The sequence below is a fragment of the Thamnophis elegans genome, chromosome 2 (genome assembly GCF_009769535.1).
Source record: "Thamnophis elegans isolate rThaEle1 chromosome 2, rThaEle1.pri, whole genome shotgun sequence".
In the NCBI taxonomy this organism is placed as follows: domain Eukaryota; kingdom Metazoa; phylum Chordata; class Lepidosauria; order Squamata; family Colubridae; genus Thamnophis; species Thamnophis elegans.
In genome coordinates, this window is record NC_045542.1 from 16,851,785 (window position 1) to 16,879,541 (window position 27,757).

At 41.2% G+C, this 27,757-nt stretch overlaps 1 protein-coding gene across 7 annotated transcripts in view; it reads left to right on the forward strand.

Moving 5' to 3' along the window:
• TNS2 (tensin 2) overlaps positions 1-27,757 on the forward strand; it is a 165,858-nt gene that overhangs the window by 88,491 nt on the left and 49,610 nt on the right. For 6 of the 7 annotated variants that reach the window (XM_032212147.1, XM_032212148.1, XM_032212152.1 and 3 more), the window contains exons 4-8: positions 17,119-17,157; positions 22,110-22,148; positions 22,983-23,032; positions 26,039-26,210; positions 26,741-26,791. In XM_032212147.1, coding sequence (XP_032068038.1) covers positions 17,119-17,157; positions 22,110-22,148; positions 22,983-23,032; positions 26,039-26,210; positions 26,741-26,791 — 351 coding nt within the window. Of the gene's footprint in view, positions 1-3,343; positions 3,470-17,118; positions 17,158-22,109; positions 22,149-22,982; positions 23,033-26,038; positions 26,211-26,740; positions 26,792-27,757 lie in introns of those variants that run through there. The other variant, XM_032212153.1, reaches the window with a different exon arrangement.

Sequence of the window (27,757 nt, forward strand, 5' to 3'; positions counted from 1 at the left end):
CCATATTTACTGGGTGTCATACTGCTTGCTCCATAATAGCTATTTTACCACAGCAGTCTTACTCAAAAGGTCCTTGTGTTTCCAAAGTGAGTTCAGAAGAAAGCTACAGTTGGGTTTCTTGCCCAAAAACTGCCCTATCCCATAAGGATCATTTCTTGGGATGATAAAATACCAAAAATCTTATATCCCTGTGAAAAAAAATAGTACCGCCTCCTTCTGGCATCTAGTCCTTTTGGGTAATAGACTTTGCATTTTGTGGGATCATTTTTGTGTCTCTATCTCACCCATCCCCCCCCCTAATTGTAGCCTATAAACCCTCATTCTACGGACTAGTTTTCCTCAAACTGCTCACTGTTTGAATCTACAGCATATTCCAAGCAAAAGCGTCTCTCCTTCAATGTGGTTGCTGCGTGGAAGGTTGGCAATTTTGAAAGGGGAGAAAATCATTTCCCCATCTCATGCATAAACCTGCATATGGAAGAGAGGAATAAAAGCAAAATAAGTTAAAGCGGGGCTCTTTTTACCCCATTCATGTGTGTTTCGGTTGAACTGCAGAAGTGCTCAAGCGATGTATTCAGAACTTTTAAAAACTCTAATAGCTATTCACACATGGAAGTGGCCACGGGGTGTTATAACCATTGAGAAAGGAGAACAAAGGTGCCCACTCTCTACCTTCCACCACAAAGCTGAGATTAAAAAGCTTCCTCAAAGGCTGAAATACATTTTGGATGTGCCTAAGTAATGTTTTTTTTTTTTAAAAAAAAGAGGTGACCAAAGTTAAGACCATGATGGAGAACATTACAATGAGGGGAGGAAGGTTGGCCTATGCCCTTCTCCTACCTTTTTATTACAGCTTGGAAAACACAGGCACAGTGGTTAGAGTGTGGTACTGCAGGCTACTTCTGCTGCCTGCCGGCTGCCTGCAATTTGGCAGTTCAAATCTCACCAGGCTCAAGGTTGACTCAGTCTTCCATCCTTCCGAGGTGGGTAAAATGAGAACCCAGATTGTTTGGGAGCAATATGCCAAATCTATAAACTGCTTAGGGTGAGTTGTAAAGCTCTGTGAAACGGCATACAAGTCTTAAGTGCTATTGCTATTGCTATTTCTGGGCATCCTGGCTTCGTTATTTCTTCTAGAGAGTCTGGCATACAAGGAAGTTTTAGCCAGTTTCCTCATCAGCCAATATTGTCACCTTTCCCTGTTGGTAACCTCACATCAATCCCTGGCACTCAGGTTTCATAAGTGGGCGTGTGGGAGTGCAAAACACCTATGCATAAAGATACTGTTGTATGAACTTCTGTCTATGGAATCAATGGGCCTCTCTGTCAGCTTTGGACGATCCCCAGAAACCGAACAGGAGAACTTGCTGGGGAGAGATGGAAGGGTCATTTGGATTCTCCTTGCTTTCAGGCTGGGATTTTTTCCCCCCTCCCTGCAGATAATTCACTGTCAGGCAAGCTGGCATGGCAGGGGGGCAGGGTGGGAGAGCTGCTGGAGAGAGACAGTAATTGTCGCAAAGTCTCCAGCGTCAGTCTCGGATGAATTCCGGGAGAGAAGCATGGATGGCCAAGGACTGTTCACTCTCAAGGGCCATGTTCCCCCAGAGGGTGGCAGCAGCAGGGACAGCTGTAATTAATGGGGGGGGGGAAGCATGATTCAAGAGGTAAAGGTCAATGCGGGTGACCTCAGGGGGACCTCCAGAGTCGCCTGGCTGCTGGTGAATGTAGCTGGGGCCTTTTGGTTTACAAACAGGCCTTTAGTTATGGCTGGGAGAAAGGGAGAGATAAATTCAAGTATTTCTAAGCTCTCACATTATGTGAAGTTCTATGTTTTCAAATATGAACGCAATCAGACACAATTAAACTAAAGAAAAAAGAATTATCAAATATTTCTAGCCCAGTGTAGCTCTGTGTATTTTCTAAAACAAAAAATCTCTCACACTTTATTTTCCACCATATATATCCTTCCTTCCTTCCTTCATTTTTCTTTCTTTGTTTGTTTCTTTCTTTCTTTCTCTCTACCTCCCCTCCATCCCTTCCATAGTTCACAAAGCTGATTATATGTCACAGCTCAAGTTTAATTAGCTTAGTTTCACCAAAATTTTCTTTTCTTTCTTCGTTGTTACTATCTTTCTTTCTTTTTTTCTTTCTCCCTGCCTTTCTGCCTTTCTTTCTTTCTTTCTTTCTTTCTTTCTCTCTCTCTCTCTCTCATTGTTTCTCTCTCTCTCTCTCTTTCTTTCTTTCTTTGTCCCTCCCTCCTTCCCTCTCCCTTCCTTCCTTCTAAAGTTCACAAAGCTGATTATATGTCCCACCTCGAGTTTAACTAGCTTAGTTTCACCAAGATTCCTATTCTGTGTACTTTCTAACCCTCCCTTGAAGAAACCAATCCTCAACATGCATTTGCTGTGGTTTCCTGTCTTGTTTCTTGTTTAGCTTCAGCAGGGGCCATAATAGCATCTTCAGACTTTCTGGGAGATTCTGAAAAACATAGTTCCCAGACAATCTAGAGGCCACCAAACTGGAAAGGTTGGGTTATAGTATCTGGTGTTCTTCCTCTGATGGTTCACTAGGACTCTTTTCTTTCTAACTTTGCTAGCTGTCTCCATCTGCTTTCAGCCCAGATGGCTGCCATTTATATCCTCTCCCAACAGATCATTTCCACACTTTACAATCAGAGTCAAAAGCACCAAGGCGTTTTTGAAAGATGTTATGGGGATCCAGATTGGGATTTATTTATTTTTTGCAAGGGTAATGGAAACAGGAAGGAAACCAAGTGAGGTCACATCTGCCTTTTCTGTTGGACCAAGTTCTGATATCCTGAAATGCAATCCAGGAAAGCCTTTGAGAGCTGATTCCTTGGATGCATATGCACCCACCTGTTTGGTTCCAACGTGTCGCCTCACGTGACTTCATTCAGGGACGGTCTCTGGAGCTGGACCAGGCAGACCTGGGAGATCTGGATCTCTGGCCCTTTAAGTCAGCATGGGGCTGTTCTTCTAAATTGTGTAATTATGGAGCGGAGTTTGCCTTGGAGCCAGGCCAAGGACTGCAGCTGGAGGAGAAGCCACTTGACTTTCAGCCTGCTGTTGTTCGGGGACTTTTTTCCTTTTCACCAAAATATATATATATATATATATATATATATATATATATATATATATATATATATATATATATATATATATATCAGGCTGTTTTCGTAAACGCAGCTCTGCTTTCTGGAAGGGAAATACTGGAATTTAGGAGGGAAGGAGGCTGAGGAGCAGAGAAAAAAACAACCAAGGCACCGAGAGACCAGATCGTAGTGCACGTTCCCCGTCCATGGTACAGCTAGTGCTGGTGGCTCCTTCAGCCCTGCTGGTGCCTCTTCTGGGAAGCTCTGTGTTGGAGTGAGAGGAAGTCAAAAGATCTGGGGACAGAGAGAAGATCTGCATGTGAGATCTGGCATGAGATTTGGCATTTGGAGCAGGTGCGTAGAATATCGGGAATTTATTTTAGCAGAAATGTCATTTCTTCCCTCTCCACAAGGGGACAGCATTGCTCCCCTAGAAGTAATGCTAGTAAGTGGAAGCTGGGTCAATGGGACAGTTAGGTATGGAGTAGTTATTAACCTACGTTCTGTCCAATAAAAAGATAAGCCTATCAACAGTTATTATCTAAGATTGCTACATAGATCATCCGTATACCCAGCTGGTTTATTTTATTTTCTGTGTTTAGGCATCTATTTGCCTGAGCATTTATTACCTTCATGTCTTTGTCATTCAGCTTTAGTGCTTTCGACATGCTCCTCTTCCATTTTATCTCCATAGTAGTCTTATGAAGAAGGTTAGGCTGAAAATGTGACTGCACCAAGATCCTTGTTTTGGTTCAGCAGGCAATTAGACTTGGCTCTTCCTATCTTATGCTGCCCCTCTCTGAAATGACGTATAAACAAGCAGAGAATGTCACTGCTTTAAGGTCTGCGTATGTATCCTTCAAGGTGGCTCAGTGGCTAAGACACTGAGCTTGTCGATAAGAAAGGTTGGAAGTTTGGTGGTTCAAATCCCTAGCACCTAACAGAGTGAGCTCCTGTTACTTGTTCCAGCGTCTGCCAATCTAGCAGTTTGAAAGCATATAAAAATGCAAGTAGAAAAATAGAAACCACCTTTGGTGGGAAGTTAACAGCGTTCCGTACACCTTCAGCATTTAGTCATGCTGGCCACATGACCACAGAGACGTCTTCGGACAGCGCTGGCTCTTCGGTTTTGAAACGGAGATGAGCACCACCCCCTAGAGTCAGGAACGACTAGCACATATGTGTGAGGAGAACCTTTACCTTTATGTATCCTTCTTCTCAGAAAGAGCCTGATGATCTTAGAGACAACGTTGGAATTGATGATTTCATATCACAAGATAGCTTTAATCTCTCTTTCTAAAATTTAGGGTAGTTCACTACTGTAACCTATTTGGAGATATAGCTTTACTTATACAGCTTGAGCTTAAAATGTCTAAAGCTCTGCTTGTTATGTGAGCCTTAATGTTCTGTGAGGCCTTAATCAGAGACTATTCTCCAGTACTTTCAACTTCAAAAATTATATTGCAGGCAGGATCTTTACAGTCATCTAGTGGTTATGTAAGGAATATATGGGTTGTGGTGATTCTATTTATAATTTGTTAGCCATCAAGCAAAGGAAGCAATTAAAATCCTTGGATCTTTCAGATAATATTTCTTTTCATATTTTTTTGGTTTCCCCCTTTTATTCTAATGAGCATTGGAGCTACTCTATACATGCTGACCTTGAGTGATACCAAAAAGCTAAATAAGGTCAGTATTTGGATGGAATGCTTGGATATGAAAAAAAAAATCCTAGCTCTGTGAACTTGACAAGGAAGTTTTAAAAAGTTCCAGAGGAGAATTCCAAACCACTTCTTTATTGTTGCCAATAAAACATGGATATATCCGGGAAATTGCCAAGAGCACAGTTTAACTTGAAGGACACTTTAGCAGATAGATAGATGATATATACTTAGTCTCTTCCTCCCTCCTGCTCCTTCTCATTTGCAGTTTTAATTTTTTTTTTCAGATGGTGAGATGTCCCAACAAGGTAGAAGAGATAGTTACTTTGAAGAAACAGTTTTAAAAATAATTATCATAAGAAATAAGAAAAAGCTTCCCCCTTGTCCTATTTAGATGAGAGAATCTCTCGGTCATGCATGTTTTTCAAACTATTTAAACTTTGTGCAGGGTGGATGGCTTAACATTTGGGTGACTCATTCAGGACAATTTATTTTGCAACCTCCTCTTTTCAACCCCTTTACATCTCTGCCTTTCCTTGGACTTCAACTGACATGAGGTTGCTAGGGAAGGCGTTGGAGATTTACCTCCTCATACACAAACCCTTCGGATGATTCAGACAGTGTTTCCTCTCAGCATCTGATGGATAGTTGGAAGTGTGGAGCTGGAGAACATTGTGAGTTGTCTCTAATTGCATTTCCTTGTGACGTTGTCACTTTTTGCCTGTCGACTGGCTTTGTTTCCACGGGACATCTGGAATTGTTTTGCTCTGCAAGCATTTCAGCCCTGCTGTATCTAGTCAAGTTTGGTCTTTCTAACTAACAGCCAACCAAAGCCTCTGGTTGGGGTGGAATGTTTCAGAACTAAAAAAATGTCGTGATAATAGAACACCAGCATTTCAGGAAGATAACTTAAGTCAGCTTCCTTGAGGTTCTATTTAATTCTGAATGAAGACAGTTTTAGAACAAACCTTCTCAAGGTTGTTAAAAGCTGTTTTAGACTATTAAAACCAACTGGAAAACTAGAAACAGCAATCCAGCATTTTTATGAGCTTCTATAAAATAGTGTGAGTGAAGTAGTTTCAAGATATTAGCAACAAAGGCTGTCTTCAGAATGTGTCAACCAGATGGATTGGGACAATAACTCTGCATGTAATGTTCCAAAAATCAGTTTAAAGCACCTGGACAGGTTTGAATTTATATAAATAAGCCTGAGCAATGTCAGCTCAATTTTCAAAGTCCTTTGCAAATAATTAATCCAATCCGTACCTCTGGGAAGGAAGGAAGGAAGGAAGGAAGGAAGGAAGGAGGAAGAAGAGATGAGATGAGATGAGATGGTGGTAGGGAGAAAATGAATGAATGAACCCACAGGCTAATCTGAGACCTAAGTCTTATTCTGGATGACTTCCAAACCCTGCAGCCCTTGATGGGGTCAAAAATCCCTTGGGGTAGACAGTCTTTCAAATAGTATGGTCTTTCTCAAACTATTTATAGCAATGGGGTTCAGTTTTCAACGTTTAAACCGAGTTGTTTAAACTGTTTTAATCTAGGATTCCCCCTGGAAACAGGCAATTGATCACAAGCTGGGCTCTTATGGGCCCTCACCGGTATTCTTAATGTCTCTAGGCTTTGATCAAGCAAAGCAAGTAGTAATCAACAGAATGAAAGACATGGAGTTCCAAGAAGAACTAAATAGGTTGCCTCTCCACAGTAGGGATAGAATCAAACAGGGTGTGTGGAAATCGGCAAGATATCTAAATGACCTGATCTTCCCAAAACAAAGAATATCTTTCTTCAGAGCCAGATTTAACATTCTTCCTTCAGCACTCCTCCAGGGCAGGTGTAAGAGAACACCTATAGCAGAACGGGTTTGTATATGTGGTAAAGGAGAAGTTGAAGATATCTCACATGTTCTATTTTACTGTGAACTATACAGAGTTTGTAGGTCTGCACATATTCTCCCCTTATTAGAGAGATTGCCAGGGAGGGCAGATAATTTTTATGTAGGCTTTCTCCTCCAGGACACAAACCCGGCTACCACATATGCAGTGGCAAAATTCTGTGTTGCTGCAATGTCCACAAGAAAAAAATTGGTTACAAAAATATAGTTGTCATCTTGTACCAATTATTTGGACATATCTCTAACAATTTCTGGACCATTGTATTTACTCTCATACTTATTGGCTTTTCACCCAGGTAAACCAGGGAGTGACCCGAACATTTGAGAACATGTATGTTATCCACTTTTAACGTCAATGCTTTTAAATTTTATTTTAATGTCAGTACTTTTTAACATATTGTAAAAAGTAATGTGTATTGCTGGTCTTTGACCGTAATATTATTTAAGTATTTATTTATTTATTTATTTGTTTGTTTATTTATTTATTTATTAAATCGATTTATAGGCCGCCCAATCCTGGAGGACTCCGGGCGGCTTACATCGAAGAAAGAATAATAATAATAAAAATGATAATAAAAACATTTTAAAAACAACACACATACATTCGTTACGATCGGAGCTGGACCTCAACAATGAGGTCAATAGCCCCAGGCCTGCCGGAATAGCCAGGTTTTCACAGCTTTTCTGAAGGCCATGAGAGTGGGCAAGGTCCGGATTTCTGGGGGTAGCTCGTTCAAAGGGTCGGAGCAGCCACAGAGAAGGCTCTCCTCCAGGGAGCCGCCAGCCGGCATTGTCTGGCTGACGGCATCTGAAGGAGGCCCACCCTTTGGGATCTCACCAGCCGTTGGGAGGAATGTGGCAGTAGGCGGCCTCGGAGGTATGCTGGCCCTAAGCCATGTAGGGCTTTAAAGGTAATAACCAACACCTTGAATTGCGTCCGGAGACCAATAGGTAGCCAGTGCAGCTCATGGAGGATCGGTGTGACGTGGATGTACCTAGGTACACCCAATATCACTCACGCAGCTGCATAAAGATTTATACTCATAAAGATTTATACTCATAAAGATTTATACTTATACTGTATAAAGATTTATACTTATTAATCTAGGATTCAAATCCAATATTTTTAAAACTTGCAGCCTGGAATGATACAGCTCACTCATTCCTTCTTTGCTGTACTTGGAGGGGGGTGGCCCAGATCCTGAGATCAAGATAGTATCCTTTTGGGAACAGACATGTTGGTCAACTTGAACCTGCTCTCTGTGCTTCGTTGCCTCCATGAGTAGCATGTGGGAGAGTAGAAATTCCTCCCTCCCCATTCAAAAGTTGGTCCCTTTGCTTATCAGTTGTAACAGGCGTGTAAAGCCTGAGATGCTTTTCTCTGGTCAAGAAGCAGGCCAGCTGAGGCTGCGGGCTTGGCTCTTCAGCTATGCCGACATTTTAGCCTCTACTGTAGTTTCCCACATCCTGATGACCTCCCCCCTTCGTCCCATGGGCTGGTCCAGATGTTTTCCCAGGCTGTGGTTTGCTTGAGAGATGAATGGGGAGGAGGGAGCAAGGAAGCAGAAGGAGGAGGGATAGCACAAAACTTCCTCCAGAGCATCAATCCTGCAAGATCTGCTTAGCATCCTCAAAATTTCCCACAGATGAAGGATTGGAAAACTTTGAGCTGAATGGGGAGGGGGGGAATTGTATTTGGGGCAGGGTTTCATATTCTATTTGCTGTAGAGGTGAATCCATATCAAGCACGACTGGGATGGGAATGAGAACAAAAGTTATTTGCATTTTTGATTGGAATTTGGGGAGCTGCAATGCAGCATACATAGCAAGCTCTAAACTGCGGAAGGGTGATCAACATACTTGCCAAAGTACTTGGGAAAGTATCTTTTCCTCCGGCTTTTGAAAATCCAACTGCTGATTTTTATTTTCGTCGCTAGTTTTCTGTCCGTCACAAATGGCCTGGCATAGACACACACACACACAGCTCTTTTGGGGTATGTACTTCTTCCGTGGGTGTCTCGTAGGTTTTGTTGTGGTGTAACTGAAAAAGCAGCCATCCTTTCCATAAATGAGTCTTTCACCTGTAAGAATAATTCCTGGAATTAAGATTTGGAAGTTTTAAATCCTAATTTTTAAATGTGATCCTATACTGGGAGTTGGGTTGGATGGTTAGCCTCCCATCAGTTAGAATTCAAGACATGTTTCAAAAAATAGGATTTGAAACGCATGATTGATGTCAGCTGTATGCTTTTCCTTTGGCTTCAGTGACATCCAATTTAGACATTATTTAGTAGAGATTGGTTTAAACCAGCCTGAATAATCCAGAATTGAGGTTATCAAATCCAGGCACATTTGGAAGGCGCCAAGGTGAGAAAAGTTGAGAATAGGAGAGAAAATAGGTGGAAAATTTCCTTTAGTTCTAAGACAAAGATTGGTTTAAAAGGTCCAGCTTTTTTGACAACCCTCCCTTGTTGTGGGGACCAAAGAATCTGGCTGATTCAACCATTCCTCTAGGAAGAGAAGACAGCTTCCCCACTGCTGGAGGTTTGGGGTGTTTTTTTTTTCCTTTTTAATTAAAACATGAAAAAACAAAACACTCAGTGCCGCAGCCCAGCCAGAATCCCATTTTAATAGAGGCTGTTTGCTTAATTGTACCCTGGCTCCAACACAGTGCAATTTCAAAATGTGTTGATAGTTGGTTTAGGCAAGGGCTCGTGACCTGCCAATTTAACACTCCAGCCACAATTCTGGATTTGTATTTCTGGATTCACACCCAGTGGGAATCCAATTCTTCACCCAATTCCACTTATTTGATTTGACCATGCATTTTCCAGATATGAGAAATAAGCAACTGAGATTTTTAGAAAAAACCCTACACAATTCAATTATTGCCAGTGTTTTACAGATGTGCATAGGAAAACGTATCACATATACAGTACTTGCAAATCTTTAAAACGCAGTCAAGAATTGCTGTGTCAACTCCTAAAGTTGTCATGCTGAGGGAAGTGGGGGGAGGAGCACATTTCATGCATGCTTTCAGCTAGAGTTGGATTTCAGATTACTGCAGCAGGCTTGGGAGGGATGCACCTCTTTGAGGAAAGTGATTTATGACACAGACTGAGGGGAGGGAAGGAACAGGGGTAAAGTTCAGCTATAACTCAAACAAAGCTCAGATCTGACTGCAAAAAGGCCTTGCCTAATGGTGCTCCTAATAAATGACTAGTTTTGTATTGAAACTTGGCTCGATACTCATGAATCAATTAGGGCATTTTTAGGAAACCTGACAGTTCAAAAATATCTCCTCTGCTTTAAGTCTCCTACCAGGGGAACTCAATTCCTGGGGATTTCATGGGCTCACTCACATAAATTTCTGGACAGCACTGCAGGTAATCCTTGACTTACAACCTTTCATTTAGTGACAGTTCGAAGTTACAACAGCAATGAAAAAAGCGATATGACCATTTTCCTAAATAGCCTTCCCTCAGACCTACATACAGGTAGTTCTCGACTTACAACAGTTCATTTAATGACCATTCAAAGTTACAATGGCACTGAATAAAGTGACATGACCATTTTTCACACTTATGACCATTGCATCATCCCCCCGGGTCATGTGATCAAAATCTTTTGCAATGTTCTGACAAAGAAAATCAATGGGAAGCCAGATTCACTGAACAACCATGCTCCTAACTTAACAACCGAAACTTGGGGCTTGTCTCACTTAGCAACTGAAACTTGGGGCTCAATTGTGGACATAAGTCAAGGACTGCCTGCATGGAAATAGTTACCACTGCATTCTTCCAGTTTTTTTTTAAAAAAAACATTCCACAATAGCCTGCAGGCCAGGGGTTACCTTGTGGTCTTCAGGCCAATAATAATCAACCTGGATCTGTCTGAAAAAAGAAGAATGTGCACATGTTTGATCAGCCACTGTATATGTTTCAGTGGTGGGTTGCAGGTGGTATGCCCCGGTACGGGCATACCTGAGCCTGCCCGGAGCACCGGGTACCGTTCCAGTACTGTGCTGCGGAGGGCCCACCCGCCTGCCCGTGCTCCTTACCTGTCTTTAAAGTCTTCAGCACCTGTGCTACGCTCCACCGAGCAGCTGGAGTGTCGTGGAGGCATTGCTGGATGGTAAGATGCATGCATGCGTTGTGCGTGTCCATGTGGATGCTGCCCGGCCCGTTCCAACTGTATCAGTTGGAATGGGATCCAGAACCCACCACTGGTATGTTTGAAGTAGTGTATATGAAGGAGTATAGCAGTGGTGGGTTTCAAAAAATTTTAGAACCTCTTCTGTAGGTGTGGCCGGCTTTGTGGGAGTGGCTTGCCAGCCATGAGATCAGATTGGAGTGGCTTGCCAGCTATGTGACTGGGTGGGCATGGCCAACTTGTAAAATGTGGTGAAACTCACTTAACAACGCTCTTGCTTAGCAACCAAAATGTTGGCTCAGAATCTCTGGCATTTGAAGCACGCAAGTCTTAAAACTGTCAAGTTACAAGACCCTTGCACCCCTACCCTTTAGGAAAAACAACCCAGGGGTGTTCAAACTTGATAGCTTTAAGACTTGTGGACTTCAACTCCCAGAATTCCTCCTCTCGCTTTTCATCTTGATGATATGCGAACGGGCAGGAGGAAGGAGCTGGAACCGGTTCTAGATTTGTGGAATCTCTTCTATAGAAGAGGTTAGAACTGGCAGGAACCCACCCCTGGAGTGTAGCCTATGTGAGGAAAATGAGGCCGCAAAGAACAACGCATGCAATGTATGTGGGAAAAATAAGTTTGAGAGAGTTGTGGGCTTGAGAGAAAAAAATAAGGGGGAAGTGTGTGTGAAGAAATACTGTAATGTGGATGGTATGCCAGAGAGAGAGAGTGTGTGTGTAGAAGCAATGAGGAGGTGTGGACAAGATACTGATGTATGTTTGAGTGAGGAAATGTTTGTGAATGGCATATGGATGAAAGACAGCTGTGCCTGTAACCCTCAATGTATGACCATGATTGAGCCCAACATTTCTGTTGCTAAGTGAGACATTTGTTAAGTGAATTTTGCCCCATTTTACAACCTTTCTGGCCACATTTGTTAAGTGAATCACTGCAGTTGTTAGGTTAGTAACCTGGTTATCAAGAGAATCTGGCTTCGCCATTAACTTTGCTTGTCGGGAGGTCGCAAAAGGGAACCACGTGACCCAGGGACATTGCAACTGTCATAAACATGAGTTCAGTTCCAAGCGGCTGAATTTTGATCATGTGACCATAAAGATGCTGAAGCGGTCGTAAGTGTGAAAAACGATCACAAGTCACTTTTTAAAAACTTTTTAACCATTGTAACTTTGAAAATGGTCATTAAATGAACTGTTGTAAGTTGAGGACGACCTGTATGTAAGTCTGGGGGAAGGTTATTTAGGAAGATGTGTGAGTTATGTGTGAGATGTGTTGTATGTGAAGGAACGTATCCAATTCCTATCTGCAAACGGACTCTCAGTCCGGCAAACCGTACAGCCCTTGGCCAAGAACATTTTTCAACCATGATTGAAGCCGAATAGCCTGAATGATTACATTACTGTAGTCATAACAGTTAATTAAAAGCATACATGCAGGAATGTTTAGTGGAAGACTTAATCTGGTTATACTCAGCCCAGAGCAGCTGCAGCAAAAAAAGAAAACCCTCTTTCAGCCAGTTTTGTTATCAGGATGAGGTGTTTTGGAGAAGCAGGGAAGGACAAGGAACAATGGATGGAAACTGATGAAGGAGAGATTCGACCTAGAAATAAGGAGAAATTTTCTGACAGGGAGGACGATCAACCGATGGAACAGCTAGTCTTCAGAAATTGTGGTGCTTCATCACTGGAGGCTTTCATGAAGAGACTGGATAGCCACTTGTCAGAAATGGTATAGGGCAGGAGTGTCAGATTTGTGTCGTCACGGCAGTGTCACGTGATGTATTGGGACTTCCCCCCCCTTCACTAAACCGGGTATGGGCATGGCCAGAGTGTGATGCATCCGGTCCGTGGGCCACGAGTTTGACAGGGTCTCCTGCTTGAGCAGAGGGTTGGACTAGATGACCTACAAGTTCCCTTCCTACTCTCTTATTCTATCTTTAACAACAGGACAACGGGTTGTGCATGGCATTTGTGTTTGTGGGCAATGTTTGAACATGGTATCGAGCTGGGGAGAACCCTGAAATTTGCAGAGTTTCTTTTTAATATCTATCTATCTATCTATCTATCTATCTATCTATCTATCTATCTATCTATCTATCTATCTATCTATCTATCTCCTGGTTTGTTATTTTTACAAATAACTCAAGATGGGGAACATATTCAACACATCTTTCTCCTCCTATTTTCCTCACAAAACAAACCTGTAAAGTGAATTGGGCTGAGAGAAAGTGACTGGCCCTAAGTCCCCCAGCTGGCTTTCATGGCTAAGGTGGGACTAGAACTCACAGTCTCCTAGTTTCCAGCCTGGTCCCGTAACCACTCGGGCAAAATGATTCTCTCAGAGCAGCATTTGTGTGAAAAGTTTCAAAATTTGATAAATAAAGAAAGGGGGCGATATTTTGGAATAGTTTCACCATTCACCAAAATCAATTTCCTTGTTTCTATGATATTGGGAGTCAAAACATGGATACCATTTCGTGTGATAAACCATTGAGTAAAGAACATGGCAATTTGGTATCAGGGAAAAGTTGATAGGAAAGTTTCACAAGGCTGATGGAAATATTCTGGATGATTACTCCTCACTTTTGGAAATAATGTGTACTTTTCATTAGTAGCTTCCCCAGGTAAAACTTTAATGCACCAATAGGTGGGGAAGGAGTTGTCTATACTTCCCAATGGTCCATTAAAAATGATTGTGTTAAGTGCATGATGGCATCATGGTGCAATCATGATGAGAAATTTGGGCAATTGCAATGACAAATCTAGGTTAGAGATCCATTGTTTCAAGATCCAGTAAATCGAGCACTATAGCACCAAACCTTGAAATAAAATGACCCCCCTCAGTATATGATAGCCCAAAATCACCTATAGTGAAAAGAACGGGATAGGGATGGACTGAAATTGGAAGGAAAATATCATCAGGAAGTTAAGGTGGGGGTTGCAAAGGATGAAGTTATGACCAGATGAGCTATAATATTCCATATAGATTCTTTCCTAATGTATGCATCTGGAATACTTCCACAATCCTATTCATTCTGAATATGGTTGATCTTTCATTCATTTTTTGCAACCCACAAAAGGGAATCTTTTTAAAAATTCAAATGATGTGGTGAATTCTACAGCTAGCATACATTTACAGGAATCCAGTGATAGTAATATAAGGAAATAATATTTCTGGAATTGAATCTGAAAAAATATGTTGGAAGAGAAGGGAACAATCAGTCTGTAATTGTGGCAGATTAAACAGTCCAGACACATGTTTTTTTTTCTATTTAATCTATCTTTTAGACTTTAAATAAAACCTCAGTTTTCTCTTTGGAAAACAAATGGATCTTATTTATAGAAAGAAATGTCTAGCCATGTTTGGTGTTCCTATTAGAAAGCAAATGAATTACTTGGTAAATTCATACACCTAATATGTTGACCACTTAGATTTTTTTTTTAAGTATGACACACCATTTCATTTTAACTGGAATTTTGTTAACTTTTCCTTGTTAAAATGTGTGGGACTTTATGAAGAATAGGAAGCAACTATTGAGAAGAACCTTTGTGGTGGAAATGAGGCAGAAGAGTGGTGGGCATGAATATTGTTGCTTTTCTGCTCCAAAGTGGCTCTTCCTTTGCCCAAATCTTTATAGAGATAATCTTTATAGGCTAGTGTGGACCTCTGAAATTTGGGGAGCAAGTTGTCCGCACTTTCACAGAATGGTTGCCATGATTGGCAGAAGAAAAACTGGGGAGGATAGTCCCCATTTCCCCACGATTATTCCAACTTAGCTTTGCTGATTATCTGCATTAGGCATATCACCAAATAAAGCTCTGGGCTGGTGAGAATCCATCAGTTTTCATCTCCTAAAAATGGGAAATAAGAGGAAGTAAAACAAATGTCAGTACTTTGCTTGGAGGCAGGCTGGTGTCCCTTCTTTAAAAGACAGGACCTTTTTCCGGGAAAACTAGTTGGAGCTTACCACTGCTCTGACTCAAGCAACAGAGCCACCCTGGATTTGTTAAATCAATACCCAGGAGGATGCAATGTAGCATTCTGCAGGGAAGTGGTCTATTATTTATGTATTCTTATTCATCTTTATTATTTTTATAACTCTCTTGAAGTGACAAACGTTTTCCCCACAACAGCAACCATCAAAGGTCTCCTGGTTTTTAGTCTGACCAAACTGGTTCTATAAATCTTATCAACAGCTTGGCTCTGGAGAGATTATGATAGTTGCTGGCTGCAGACACATTGAGAGCACTAACTTATCTTACATTGTATGTTCAGTGCACTGTTTGCTTTCAGCAAAAGCCAGGAATTAATTCTGATTAGACTTGGGTCCAACTATACTTGTATATGCTTATTTGTGTTAGCCTCTTCATTTGTAGGCAGGAGACACTCAGCAGCTGGAGTACAATCGGACTGAAAAGGGAATGTTTGTTGCAGCCAAGTTAACATGTTATCCATCAATCATTGAACCAGCAAAATGCTATACTAATATACGATTTGCTGCTTCCCTTGGTGATCCCTCTCCTGCTGTAAATGCAACGACAATGACAAGGCTGTTGTCATTATTCACTGTGCAAAGGGCACATTAGGAAATGAGGGTGGGGTGGATTTCTCTGACTCCGTTTTCCTTCTGCTTCCTCAAATATCACCAGCTGGTGGGAAAGCATCCTCTGTCACTTTTCTTCACGGGAGCTGAAGTTTGGGAGGAATTGAGTGTTGTTTTTTTCAGATGGCTTCATTAGAAAGTTAGCCACTGGTCAAAACTCATGCTAGTGTGCAAGAGTTTTTGATAGGTATGTTCAAAAGGAGCTAAGTATCAGCTTATATAGATGAATTTTGAACATGGGCTTAGTACTTGTTCCAATGTCTGCTAAACCCAATATTCAAAGAAGCCAACCGACACTTTCCAGGCATGGGGAAATTGCCATCAAACTTCAGCCTTGCTGTCCTTTGTTGGTCATCTGCTGGCCAGGTTGATCTCTAGCTCATAGAGTTTTAAATATCCGGAGGGGAGAAGAGAGAGAACTGGATTCTCCTCTGTCCAAAAACAGACTGGCTTTAGAAGCCTCAGTAGCCAATAGCTGCTTGGCTCCTCCCACTCCTTATGGATGATCTGACTGCACCACTCACAAAATAGATTGTCAACTGTACCCTCGTAAAAACTGCATTAACAGCAGCCACATTATGGTCAACTTAAGGCCACCTTATGGAGATCCAGTGAAGGCAACATCATGATCCAGCAGCAGAAAAAGTGAGGAGATTAAGCTCCGGAGCATTACAAGTAGCCCCCCAAAACCAACTGCAGTTATTTCATCTTATCCCCCTGAGCAGTTTTGCTGCAGAAAGACAAAAAAAAATAACAAGAAATGTTGCTGGAGAAATAAGAAGGCTCAAAGAGGAAGATGGGTGCAAAATCATCTGAAATCATCTTCTGTAAAATTCTGCAAAAGAAGGCCAGGTGCTGGCTTTATGAGACCTTTTTTTCTGGAAGTAACTGGAGCTAATACATTTTGAGTTATTTATTTATGTTTTATTTATTTATTATTTGTCAAATTGTTTACAAGATAATGGGTATAAGAATAAACATGAGCATCAATGAATTGGGGACAATAGGACAGGGATGGTAGGCACGATGGTGCACTTATGCACGCCCCTTACAGACCTCTTAGGAATGGGGTGAGGTCAATAGTAGATAGTTTGGGGGAGACCTCAACTGGGTTTGAGGTCTCACCTGCATCACAGGATAAGCCTGGGTCTCTGCCCTTCACCCTCCTTCAACCACAGGAAGCAAAGGGTGTGGGGGTGGGAGGTGGGATAATAGCCCTTTGCTCTCTTACGGGTCACAAGGAATGCCCTGGCAGTTCCACCAGGCGAGAGGGAAACGCAGCAGCCTGAATAGCCTCACTGTTACTTCCCTCTTGGGTGGGGTGCTCTTCTGGGTTTGTTTTCCTCTATGGTACCCCCTGTGCCAGATCTGGCCGTGCTGCCTTGCTGCCTGATGAATTGCTGCCTGTAATATGTGCTGTTGTTGGAAGGGCCCAGCCCCAGCCAAAGGAAACACCCAGATGGGAAAGCGTCTGCTTCTTGGAGAGGGGAGCTGGGGACGGGATAAGAGACTTCTCTCCTACCCATCTGCCCCACATCCTACTCTGGCGAAAAGGAGGAGGTCTTCAGATGTCATTGCAAAGGTCTCAGTGTTGAGAGGGGTAGATGGACGATGTTGCCGACTGCAAAGCTGAACTGGCATATGCACTGAGGCTCATCTCTTTCCCTTTCTCTTTGCCAGGTGCCATCTTCCTGCCAGCCCGTCCCTCCAAGCGAACTGGTAAGTGCCTGCTCTTTTGCCACCCACTTGACCCCACACAATACTTTGCAGAGGGGAAAGTGGAGAGGGGGTTAGCATCTTGTGGTGAAGTTGACAAAGAGCCCCGTTGTGATGCTCTGAAGACTTCGGGCAATAGTAAAAATGCTGGTGCTTAAACTTGAGCCAAGATGCTTTATTGTTTTCCGACAGGTAAGCTGAGGATGTGTGCATGTAAGGAAATTGAAACATGTCGCCAAGAGTGGCTTTGTATCGCCGCCTCTTTAAAAAAAAGGATTTAGTCTGAGGTTTTTCTCTTCTGAATTATGATCTTTTACAATTGCCCGCTTCAGCAAAGCTTGGGATGCATGCAGGAATTGTTTGATTTTCCCGTACTCTGCTCTTTCATTCTTCTCCAATATTTTAGAATGCGGTACACTGGCTCAGGATTGCCCCCACCCTTTCCCCCAATTCAAAATTTGTGTGGCTGATTTGTTTAAGTATTCTTTAAAATACTTCCAGTGCTTGATTCTTATCACCGTTACTCATTTTTAAAGAGCTGGAAAAACTTTAGTCAGGAATGAGTTGGAGCTTTTCCTGTAGTTTCACAAACCGCTTTCCCCAATCTTTCCATGTACAGTAATGTGTTCCCAGCTTTTAATTACCTTACAGAAGGATCCTGTCTACTCCCTGACACAAGATTATTTTAGGGAAGGGGGCTGCTCCCAGAACAAAGCAGCCTGTGTTCTGTAGATGCCCCACCATTCAAAGGATATCTGTGAGGGAATTCTCTTTTTCCGCTATAAGCTGGACATGTGTTGATTCAGTGCACTTTATAAATAGCTACTTTTTTCTGTTCAGTGAATGCTAGCTTCCCCCCACCCCCTCTTTTGCTATCCGAATGGTCAAGTAATGTATGCATTTCCATATCCAAGGTGACGTGTCTGAACTGATGGTTTCCATTTAGATCAGGCTTGTCCAACCTTTTGGCTTCTCCTGCACTGCATTGAGTGAAGAGGTATAGTCTTGGACAGCATATAAAATATACACATACTGTACAGAAACACACACACACACACCAGAGGTGGTATTCTGCCGGTTTGCCCCAGTTTGGGTGAACCGGTAGTGACGGCGGCAGGAGGCTTCACTCACCCACCCAGACGTCATCACAGATGCTCTGTGCCTGCGCAGAAGATTCTGCGCATGCACAGAAGCGCCACGCGAGCTCCCAATTCTGAACTGGTAGCAAAGGTAAGAGAAAGCCATTACTGATATACATGTACATGTACATGTGTATGTACATATATACATATACAGATAGATAGATAGATAGATAGATAGATAGATAGATAGATAGATAGATAGATGATAGATAGATAGATAGATAGATAGATAGATAGATAGATAGACAGATAGTTTGATGATAGATAGATAGATAGACAGACAGATAGATAGATAGATAGATACACACACACACACACACACACATACACAATTTTAATTATCACTAAAAAAGTCACATCATAATGTTAAATGTTTATGATTGTAAGCTACATTACGAGTTGTCCAAGGCTGCAAGTTGGACTTGCTTGATGTAAATAATCATCCTAGGCATAATGGCCATTTTATAGGCTGAACTAACCAAATATTTCCTATTCTGTCTTCTTTGGAGTAAAGATAGTTCAATCTATTCTCTCCCCTCCACCCCTCCATCTCCCATGTCTCTGGTTTAAGAGAATCAATCCACAATACGTTGCCCTGACCAGTTTGGTTGAGAGGCAGTTGGAAAGCAAAAGAAAAGTGGTGGCTGCAGGTGCGTACAGATGCTCCTCAGCTTACGACCACAAATGAGCCCAAAATGTCTGTTGTTAAGTGAGGCATTTTTGTCAAGTGAGTTTTGCCCCATTTTATGACTTTTCTTGCTGCCACGGTTGCTGAGTGAATAATTGCAGCTGATAAGTGAGTAACCCTATTGTTAAGTGAATCTGGCTTCCCCATTGACTTTGCTCATCAGAAGGTCACAAAGGGGGGGGGGTCACATGACCTTTGGTCATAAATATAAACCAGTTGCCAGGCAGCTGAATTTTGATCACGTGACCATAAGGATGCTGCTGAGGTTGCAACTGTGAAAAATGGTCATAAGTCACATTTTTCAGGGCTGTTGTGACTTTGAATGGGCAGTAAATGAAGGATTGTAAGTCGAGGACTACCTATATTCCTTCCTTTTCTCAGAACCAGGTTTCACAAGAATTACAGCAACTGGATACTGAGAATGGGGGGGGGGGAATGGATTTGCACTTTAATTATGTTTCTCCACAAGAGCAAGGAGGATTGATAGGAATTGTAAGATCCATTTAGTCCTTCCCCCCTAATTAGTTTAGGTTCCTCCCACTTTGCCAGCAGACAACAAAACTGTAAACTTTATTTAATACCAAAAGGGAGCAGGGCAACAGTTTTGAATCAGCGGATTCATTGACTTTAATTTATTTCACTCCCTTCTTGTAATTAAGCTTTCATGTGACCATGTGTTGCTTCCAAATTTGAAGTAACATGTGTGCCAGATCTCTCATTTGCGTTGTGTGTGGATCAGTGTGGGTTGCAAATCCCATTCCAACCGGTACAGTTGGAACGGGGCTGGCAGCGTCCTCATGAATGCGCGCAGCACGAGCATGCGTTCAAGTGCCTTCGCAACGCTCCAGCTGCTCCGCATGTGCCTGCATGGAAGCACAGAAGCCTTTAAACCCCGGTAAGGAGCTCGGGCGGGCAGGTGGCCCCTCCAGAGCACCGTACCGGAATGGTATCTGCGCTGGCTCTGGTACGCCCGTACCGGAATGTAACCCCTGCAACCCACCACTGGTGTGGATCAAAAATTAATCTACACTTGGGTCCCTCTGTGCCTGTTCCACCTGTGCAAACCTTTGGAGTGTGTTTTCTGCCACCGAATGACCACCCCATTCATACGTAATGCCATCTTCAAAGAGATGGGAAGTTTGGGGATGAGAATTCAGCAGAAGTGAAGCCACACGCATTGTTGTTGAAGGGAAGGCTGAGAGATTGCAAAGCTCTTTGAAGGGGACCAAGGAAGGCCAAGATTTCCAAGCAGCCCGTTGGATCTGGAGCCGTTGCTCTCAGCTCTGCCTTCTTGGTTTTTGCTCTTGTGTGGGCAGGAAGTGGCCTGCATTTCACTGCAAATCCTCTTCTCCTTCTACGTTAGTGGACAGCTGAATGTAGAACTATTGTGACGGTTTAAATTTGTGCTATCATATAAGCTTTTGTGGATCAGAGTCTATTTCCTCAGATATTTATCAACAAAGCTTTTTTCTCCAAGTCCTGCAATTTAGATGGAAGAAGAACTAGGACAGCAAAGTAGTCCTACTATTGTTCAATACTTGGGATTTAGAAATACTCTTTAAAAAAACAGGGGTAATGATAAATATATAATGATATTGGTATTGGTATTAGTCCTCAACTTACACCATAATTTTGCCCAAACCTTCTACTGCTAAGTGAGACATTTGTTATGTTTTGCCCCATTTTACAACCTTTCTTGCCACCGTTGTTAAGTGAATCACTGCCGTTGTTACGTTACTAACATGGTTCTTAAGTGAATCTGGCTTCCCCATTGACTTTGCTTGTTAGAAGTTTGCAAGAGCTGATTGCTTGACCCTAGGCAGTGATGGGATTCAGCTGGTTCGCACCTATTCAGGAGAATCGGTTCGTAACTTTCTAAGCAGTTCAGAGAACCAGTTGTTGGAAGAAATATTATTTTATTTTTCCCCACTTTACAGGGCTAATCCTATAAGGAAGGCAGGAAGGAAAAATTATGGTGTTGTTTCTAGCCTCATCTTTATTGCCCTGTTTACAGAAACTGCCTCTCTGGTTAACCCTTATTACATTGTAACAGCTAAGGCGAAGCGTCCATCGACGTGAGTTGGCCACAGCCACATTGTCCCATGACCACCGAGCTATGCCTACCCAGCTGGTCATTATGGCAGAGAACTGGTTGTTAAATTATTTGAATCCCACCACTGACCTTAGGATACTGCAATCGTCATAAATATGAGCATCCAAATTTTGATCACATGATCATGGGGATGCTGCAAGGGTTGTAACTGTGAATAACAGTCACAAGTGACTTTTTCAGTGCCGTTGTAACTAAACAGTCACTAAATGAACTGTTATAAGTCAGAGAGTACCTGTACTGGTAATAGAATTGGGAATGTCAGTCCAATTGGGGGTAGGGGAAGAATGCAGCCCCCAGAGCAAAATGGTTTCTACTTCTGTCTTAAAAAGAAGTGAGACATGAAAGGAAAACCTTGGCAGATTTTGCTCAGATATATGGGTTATTCTTGGAAGTCTGTGTAGCAGTGACTTGTGTCAGTGGTGGGATTCAACATTTCAGAACTGTGTTCTGTGGGCGTGGCTTGGTGGGTGTGATGTGGCTTTGTGGATGTGGCTTTGTGGGCATGGCAGGGGAAGAATACTGCAAAATCCCCATTCCCTCGCCACCCTACTAACCTGCTTTCCAGCTCTGTCCTCCTGTTCAGGGCAACAAAAGAAGATTGGCTGGGAGGCAGTGGGGGCGGGGCCAGCCTATTTGCCGGTTCTCCGAACTACTCAAAATTTCCTCTACCTGTTCTCAAGAATCTGTCAGAACTGGCTCTCTGACTTGTGTCCTGGGTGGATTTGAAGATGGAGGGAGCAATTTACATTATGTTCATGGCAGATTGTTTGGATGGTGTATCCTAGCAGGAAAACTACTTGCTGCTGCATTGTTTTGTTTGCAAAACAAGTTGCCACTGCATGATTTTTCTTCAGCTCTGTGGTTAGTAGCACTCACAGTTCAATGAGCAGCAACATTCTTACTTCTTTGAAACTGTACATACCGCATCATCATGCAATCTTGTTGTTAATGCTCTTTGGTTGTTTTTTTTTATTTGAACTTAAACACATATCATCTTCTTCCCTATGTTTAGAGACGGAATACAGCCCCAGTCCGGCGCATTGAACATTTGGTAAGGCTCTGTTTGATGTTATTCTTCTGAACCTGCCTGTCCCATAGACTGGCGTTTCAACCATTATGTTGACATTAATCCCTAGGAGCGTGGGAAGATTTGTCTTCTTTGTTTTTGTAGTTAATGCGTTTGTACTTAAAGTTGTCATTAATTTTCCGACTTAGTTATTAAAATCATGTGAACTTCAAGACACATTATTAAAAAGTATCTCTGGTCCTGGGGTCAAATCAAGGTGTTTCGTCTCCTTGCCTTTCTGGTAGAAGAACTGACTTTATACTTATTTTGTGGTAGACGATTGTTCTAGCACCGATAGCAGAGCCAGTTTGGTGTTAGAGTTAAAAGCACCAGGCTAGAAAGCAGGAAACCATGAGTTCTAGTCCCACCTTAGGCACAAAGCCAGCTGGGTTACCTTCGGCCAGTCAGCCTCTCTCAGCCCAAGGACGCAGGCAAGGGCAATCCACTTCCAAAAAAACCTTACCAAGAAAACTACAGGGACTGGCAAACACCAGGAATCAATACTGATTTGCAGGGACACAAAAAGTACAGTGGTGCACTACTTAGGTACTGCCTCAGATTAAGCGAAAGATTGATGAAGTGACAAATCTTTGGTCCCTCAGAACTAACAACAAAGGCCAACACTAGTTGAAAATGTAAAATAGTCAGTAAAATGGGTCCAAAAATTGGTGTTTTGTGAATATTTTCCTATTTAATTTTTATGTTCTTTCTTTACACCTTAATATTCTCATTCATTGTGCTCTTGTCTTTGCTGTGAATACAATATATTTCGACACACATTTGTTAGATGCTGACTTCCTTCCTTCCTTTATTTTTCAGGGCTCCACCAAGTCCCTCAACACTGCAAAGCAACGGAACACATTGCCCAGGTACAGCCTGACCCTGACAGTGTGTGTGTGAGTGTGGGTGTAATAATATTGGCCTTGAAATTCAGGGAAGGTGAGGGATGGACCAGCTTTTAGTCTATTGTTTTTAATGGTGAGCTATTTTTGTAGCCAGAGGTCATCTTCTCTTGGTTTCTTATACTAACATTATCCTCAGTTAATCACATGAGTAATTCCCGTCATTTTAGAACTAGGAAGAAAATGGATTAGTACTGCATTGAATTTTAGGTTTGGCTATTGAGGGGGAGGGGGGAGAGACAAGAAAGTAAGTGTTAATATTTATTGAATCAGTTGTGAATGACGCCATTCACCTGAGGATACAATATCACGGAGAATGCCATTAAGTTAATAACAATGGGGGAGAAAAATGAAGGCATCTTAGTACCATATGCTTTATTCTAAAAAGATAAGCACAGTTGCTTCCTTTTAAAAAAAATGCACTTTATTAAATTTCTACAAAAAATAAACTATAAAAACAAAGAAGGAATTAAGTTAAAACAGAGGACAAGAAAGGTGGAAAAGAATAGAAAAGTAATGAAAAGAAATTGAAAAAGGGTAAGTAACTTCCAACTTTCTTCGATACAATTGTATACATAAATAACCTAAAATTCAATAATACACAATATTTCCACAATCATAAATATTTCCAATTGTCAAGTCCCAAAATTAATGTAGCATCTCTTGTGGTTTCTAACAAAAAGTCCAAAAGTGGTGTCTACATAAAAACAAGTTAGACAGTCTTTTCTTTAATCAAAGTAGTTAATTTCACTGTCTCAACTAGTTCCATGAACTTCACCATCCATTATGCCATTGTAGGAATTTATAAGTCTTTCCATCTCTTTGCATATAACTCACTGCAATTATCATATATAAAAACATTATTATTTTCTTCAATCGTTTATCGTTTAACAATTTCGTTATATTTAAGTACAATGACAGTAAATATTATACTATACTATCTATCATGCTTGTACTCTTGCCTCCTTTTGTTGCAATTAGTAAATGAGTAGGGGAGAGAATTTTTTAACAAAGTTCATCAGAATTGCCTCTTTTCTTTTGACTCATCCCTAGCAAGATAGTTTTCATTAATAAGGACTAGATATGAATATAAGCCATGCATTCCTCACCCATTGTTCTGTGATAGCAAGCTTTATCTCCTTAAACAAATCTAGTGATCTAAGAACAGCATTTTCTTCCATCTGCATTTTTATTGGCCAAAATATTCTGGGTCAAGGCTAAGGCCCAATCTTCACAAATGAGAAGGTTTTTCCCCATATCACAGCTGCTTCACTGGAGATTGAAGTCTTCAGAAAGTCAACTGACTTATTCTCTGTTGTTGCAGAAGACCTTAGCTACAGTGTATGAATGAGCATTGCAAGGAAGCAATTAATTAAATGTTACGGGGAAACTCACTAATAGATGCAATTAATTTTTAGTCGTTTTTATTGCTTTTAAAATAATGATTAGAAAAAAGAAAGGAGCAAAAAGAACAAAACCACAAACTACATACATATTAAAAAAATTACATTAAAAATGCTTAAGAGAGCTGAGGTGGCGCAGTGGTTAAAGTGCAGCACTGCAAGCTATTTCAGTTGACTACTAGTTGCAGTTCAGCAGTTCAAATCTCATCAATTCAAGGTTGACTCAGCCTTCCATCCTTCTGAGGTTGGTAAAATGAAGACCCAGATTGTTGGGGGCAATAGGCTGATTCTGTAAACCGCTTAGAGAGGGCTGTAAAAGCATTATGAAGTGGTATATAAGTCTAAGTGCTATTGCTGTTAAAAATGAGTGAAGAAATACAGAAGGAATATTTTGTATTGATGCAAATTATCAATTGAAGAAGCAGTTGCAGTGGTTTTTTCCCCCATTGGAGGTTTTTAAGCAGAAGTTGGTCAGGACTATTTGTCGTATAAATGCTGCTTCTGCTCTACAGAAAGCAGAAGATTACATACAAAGACTTCCAAGACACTTTCCAATTCCATCATTATATGGAGTAGCAGAATATAAATTTAAGAAAAGCACATGAAGAAAAGCACTGGTTGCTCCTAGAACTGGGTATAAGATGAACCACTGGTTTTGTTAAATATTGGTTTAATGTACCTGCACAAGTGGAAGCATGGTACTCAGACAAATCAGCTACCAACAGGCACATAGCAATAATAAGAGCACTTAGACTTATATCCCATTGCTTTATAGACCTCTAAGCAATTTACAGAATCAGCAACTTGCCCCCAACAATCTGAGTTCTCATTTTATCGACCTCGGAAGTTTGGAAGGCTGAGTCAACCTTGAGCCTGGTGAGATTCAAACTGCCAAATTGCAGGCAACCAGCAGACAGCAGAAGTAGCCTGCAGTACTGCACTCTAATCACTTTGCCACTATGGCTCTTAAACAACACATACCTACCATTCTAAAGAGACAATTAAAAACTAAAAGGAAACAAAAAGTCCAAAACACCAACTCCCTAGCAATCAACACCCAGATAAGCAGAAATTATCACCAAGATTAACAACAATGAAACAGTAAGCAAATACTCCAATCAAGGAACTATCATCATAGACAAACATTAAAACAGTAAAAAAACAACAACAGCCTAATCAAGGAACCAGCAAGAACACTCCTACCAACACTAATAGGACAAACCACTTGTACGTAAGTAGAAAGCAAACCCCATTCCCTTCTACGGTAGTATGGATGAAGTCAATGAACCATCTGCAAGTAAGCATCCAAGCTCAGAGAGCACCAAGGACCCCACAGTTCAACCCTGAGCTACAAATGTTCTCTTCAATTGGTACCTGCACAATTGCAATATTTCGCTTTCAGCTGTGTTATTGGGAGATTCCACTGAAAATTAGGCTTGCCAAATGGTAAACTATGTAGGTTTTAGTTCTTTTGCCTGCTAATTTATTTTGTAATCTTCAGTGCTTATTGTGATTCTGTGGACCTCTGGAGTCCCAGTTCCCTTAAACTTTCTGCTTTTCTTCCTTTCAGAAGCTTCAGTTTGGATCACGTAATGGAGCGCAAGTATGATTTTGACCTCATCTACATCACTGAACGTATCATCTCTGTGTCTTTTCCTCCTGCTTTGGAGGAACAACGTTACCGTAGCAATCTCCGAGAGGTGGCACAAATGCTCAAATCCAAGCATGAGGACAAGTATCTGGTAAGGAGGCCGAGGAGATGTTGAGGATGAGGATGTTGAGGATGAGGATGAGGATAAGCAGAAAAATCAATTGAGTGGTGAGGAGAGTTACTCTAAGGGAGGAGCCAACTTGACATATCTGTGTAGGTTTGAGTGAGTGTGTGAAAACGCCTGCTTCACCTCTGAGATAGAGAGGAATGATGATCATTTTGTCCTGCAGGATGTCATGATTTCATATCAAGTAAAGCATTGGTGTTATCTTCAGTTTGAAGAACTCTACTGTATAAAGTTCACTTATAGGAGCAGCCTATGCGTTGGGTGGGCAGGGTTTGGGACGAGCTATATTCTGACTTTCAAGAGGAATAGGGAACTATAAAACTTTTTTTTTTGCCAAGCAACTTAAGAAGCTTATTTGGCAAGAGAGAGTAACATTTGGGGTGAAATCACATGAATAAACTGTGCTTAAAATGTCCTGTTCAAGATGTTCTAGGTTATTAGTTGAAAGCTGCGTTGGTCGAGTAAACTGCTAAAGATGCTTTTTATGTCAACAGCTGCTCAACTTGTCAGAGAAACGGAATGACATCATCCGGTTGAACCCCAAGGTGAGAGATGAGAGCTTGGGGCCAAGATGCTTACATTAAATTGAGACTAAATCTAAACTGAAACTGTTTAGGTGGTTATTAGAAGCTTGCAGATGGTAGAGATTCATAAAATGTGAATTTTATGATTCACATTTTATGAATTCTGTGATTAAAGTACAGCAATTATAATTAGGTTGTTAGTCTAGCTTTATTTGTTCATTCTCATTCTCATCTGATTAAAAAGGAAAGGAGAGAAATAGGTATTAATCCTAGAAAGAAAGATATAATGCATAGTAAATATTTACATATGGTACTAAATTATATCAGGCAACATTTTTAAAGAGAATGCTAATTTTCTGTGATTGTAATTTCATTGAAAGCAATTAAATCTAAGCCGTTCAGGAGGGCCTATTGTGCTCAGGACCATCTATGTTGGTATATTTAGACACAAAACAGGATATTTTCTGAATTTTTAAAATGTTTATATATTATCCCAGTTTCATTTATTTTATTCTTGTATTGTGTATTATTTTATTACTGTGTATTGTTCTACTTTATTTTTATAAACGGATATAAAGTTTGCAATTCAAGGAGATAGAAATGCAGTAGAGAAAATGCAATAATTGAACCTAAGACTGTATGTACCTAAAACCAGAAGTAGCTCCTTAGTTGAAAGCAAGCAAGTTACTTGGCTGTAAGACTTGGGAGAGTCATTAAAATGTGTTAAACCTTTAAAAATTAGCAATTGAGAAGCCAAAGAGCTCAGATTATTATTATTATTTCCTTCTTGTTATTCTTTATACGAAGTGTGCCAATAGTGCTCATTGCATTTTATAGCTCTAAAGATGGTAAAAATGTAATTTTCTCCTGCCAACTCTATCCAGGGACACTTTCAAGGTACATAAAGATGCATAAAACTAGTAAGGTTTTCTAACCCATTCTTTTCCAGCTATAATTAGAGTCACATTATCAGTGATTACAATGACA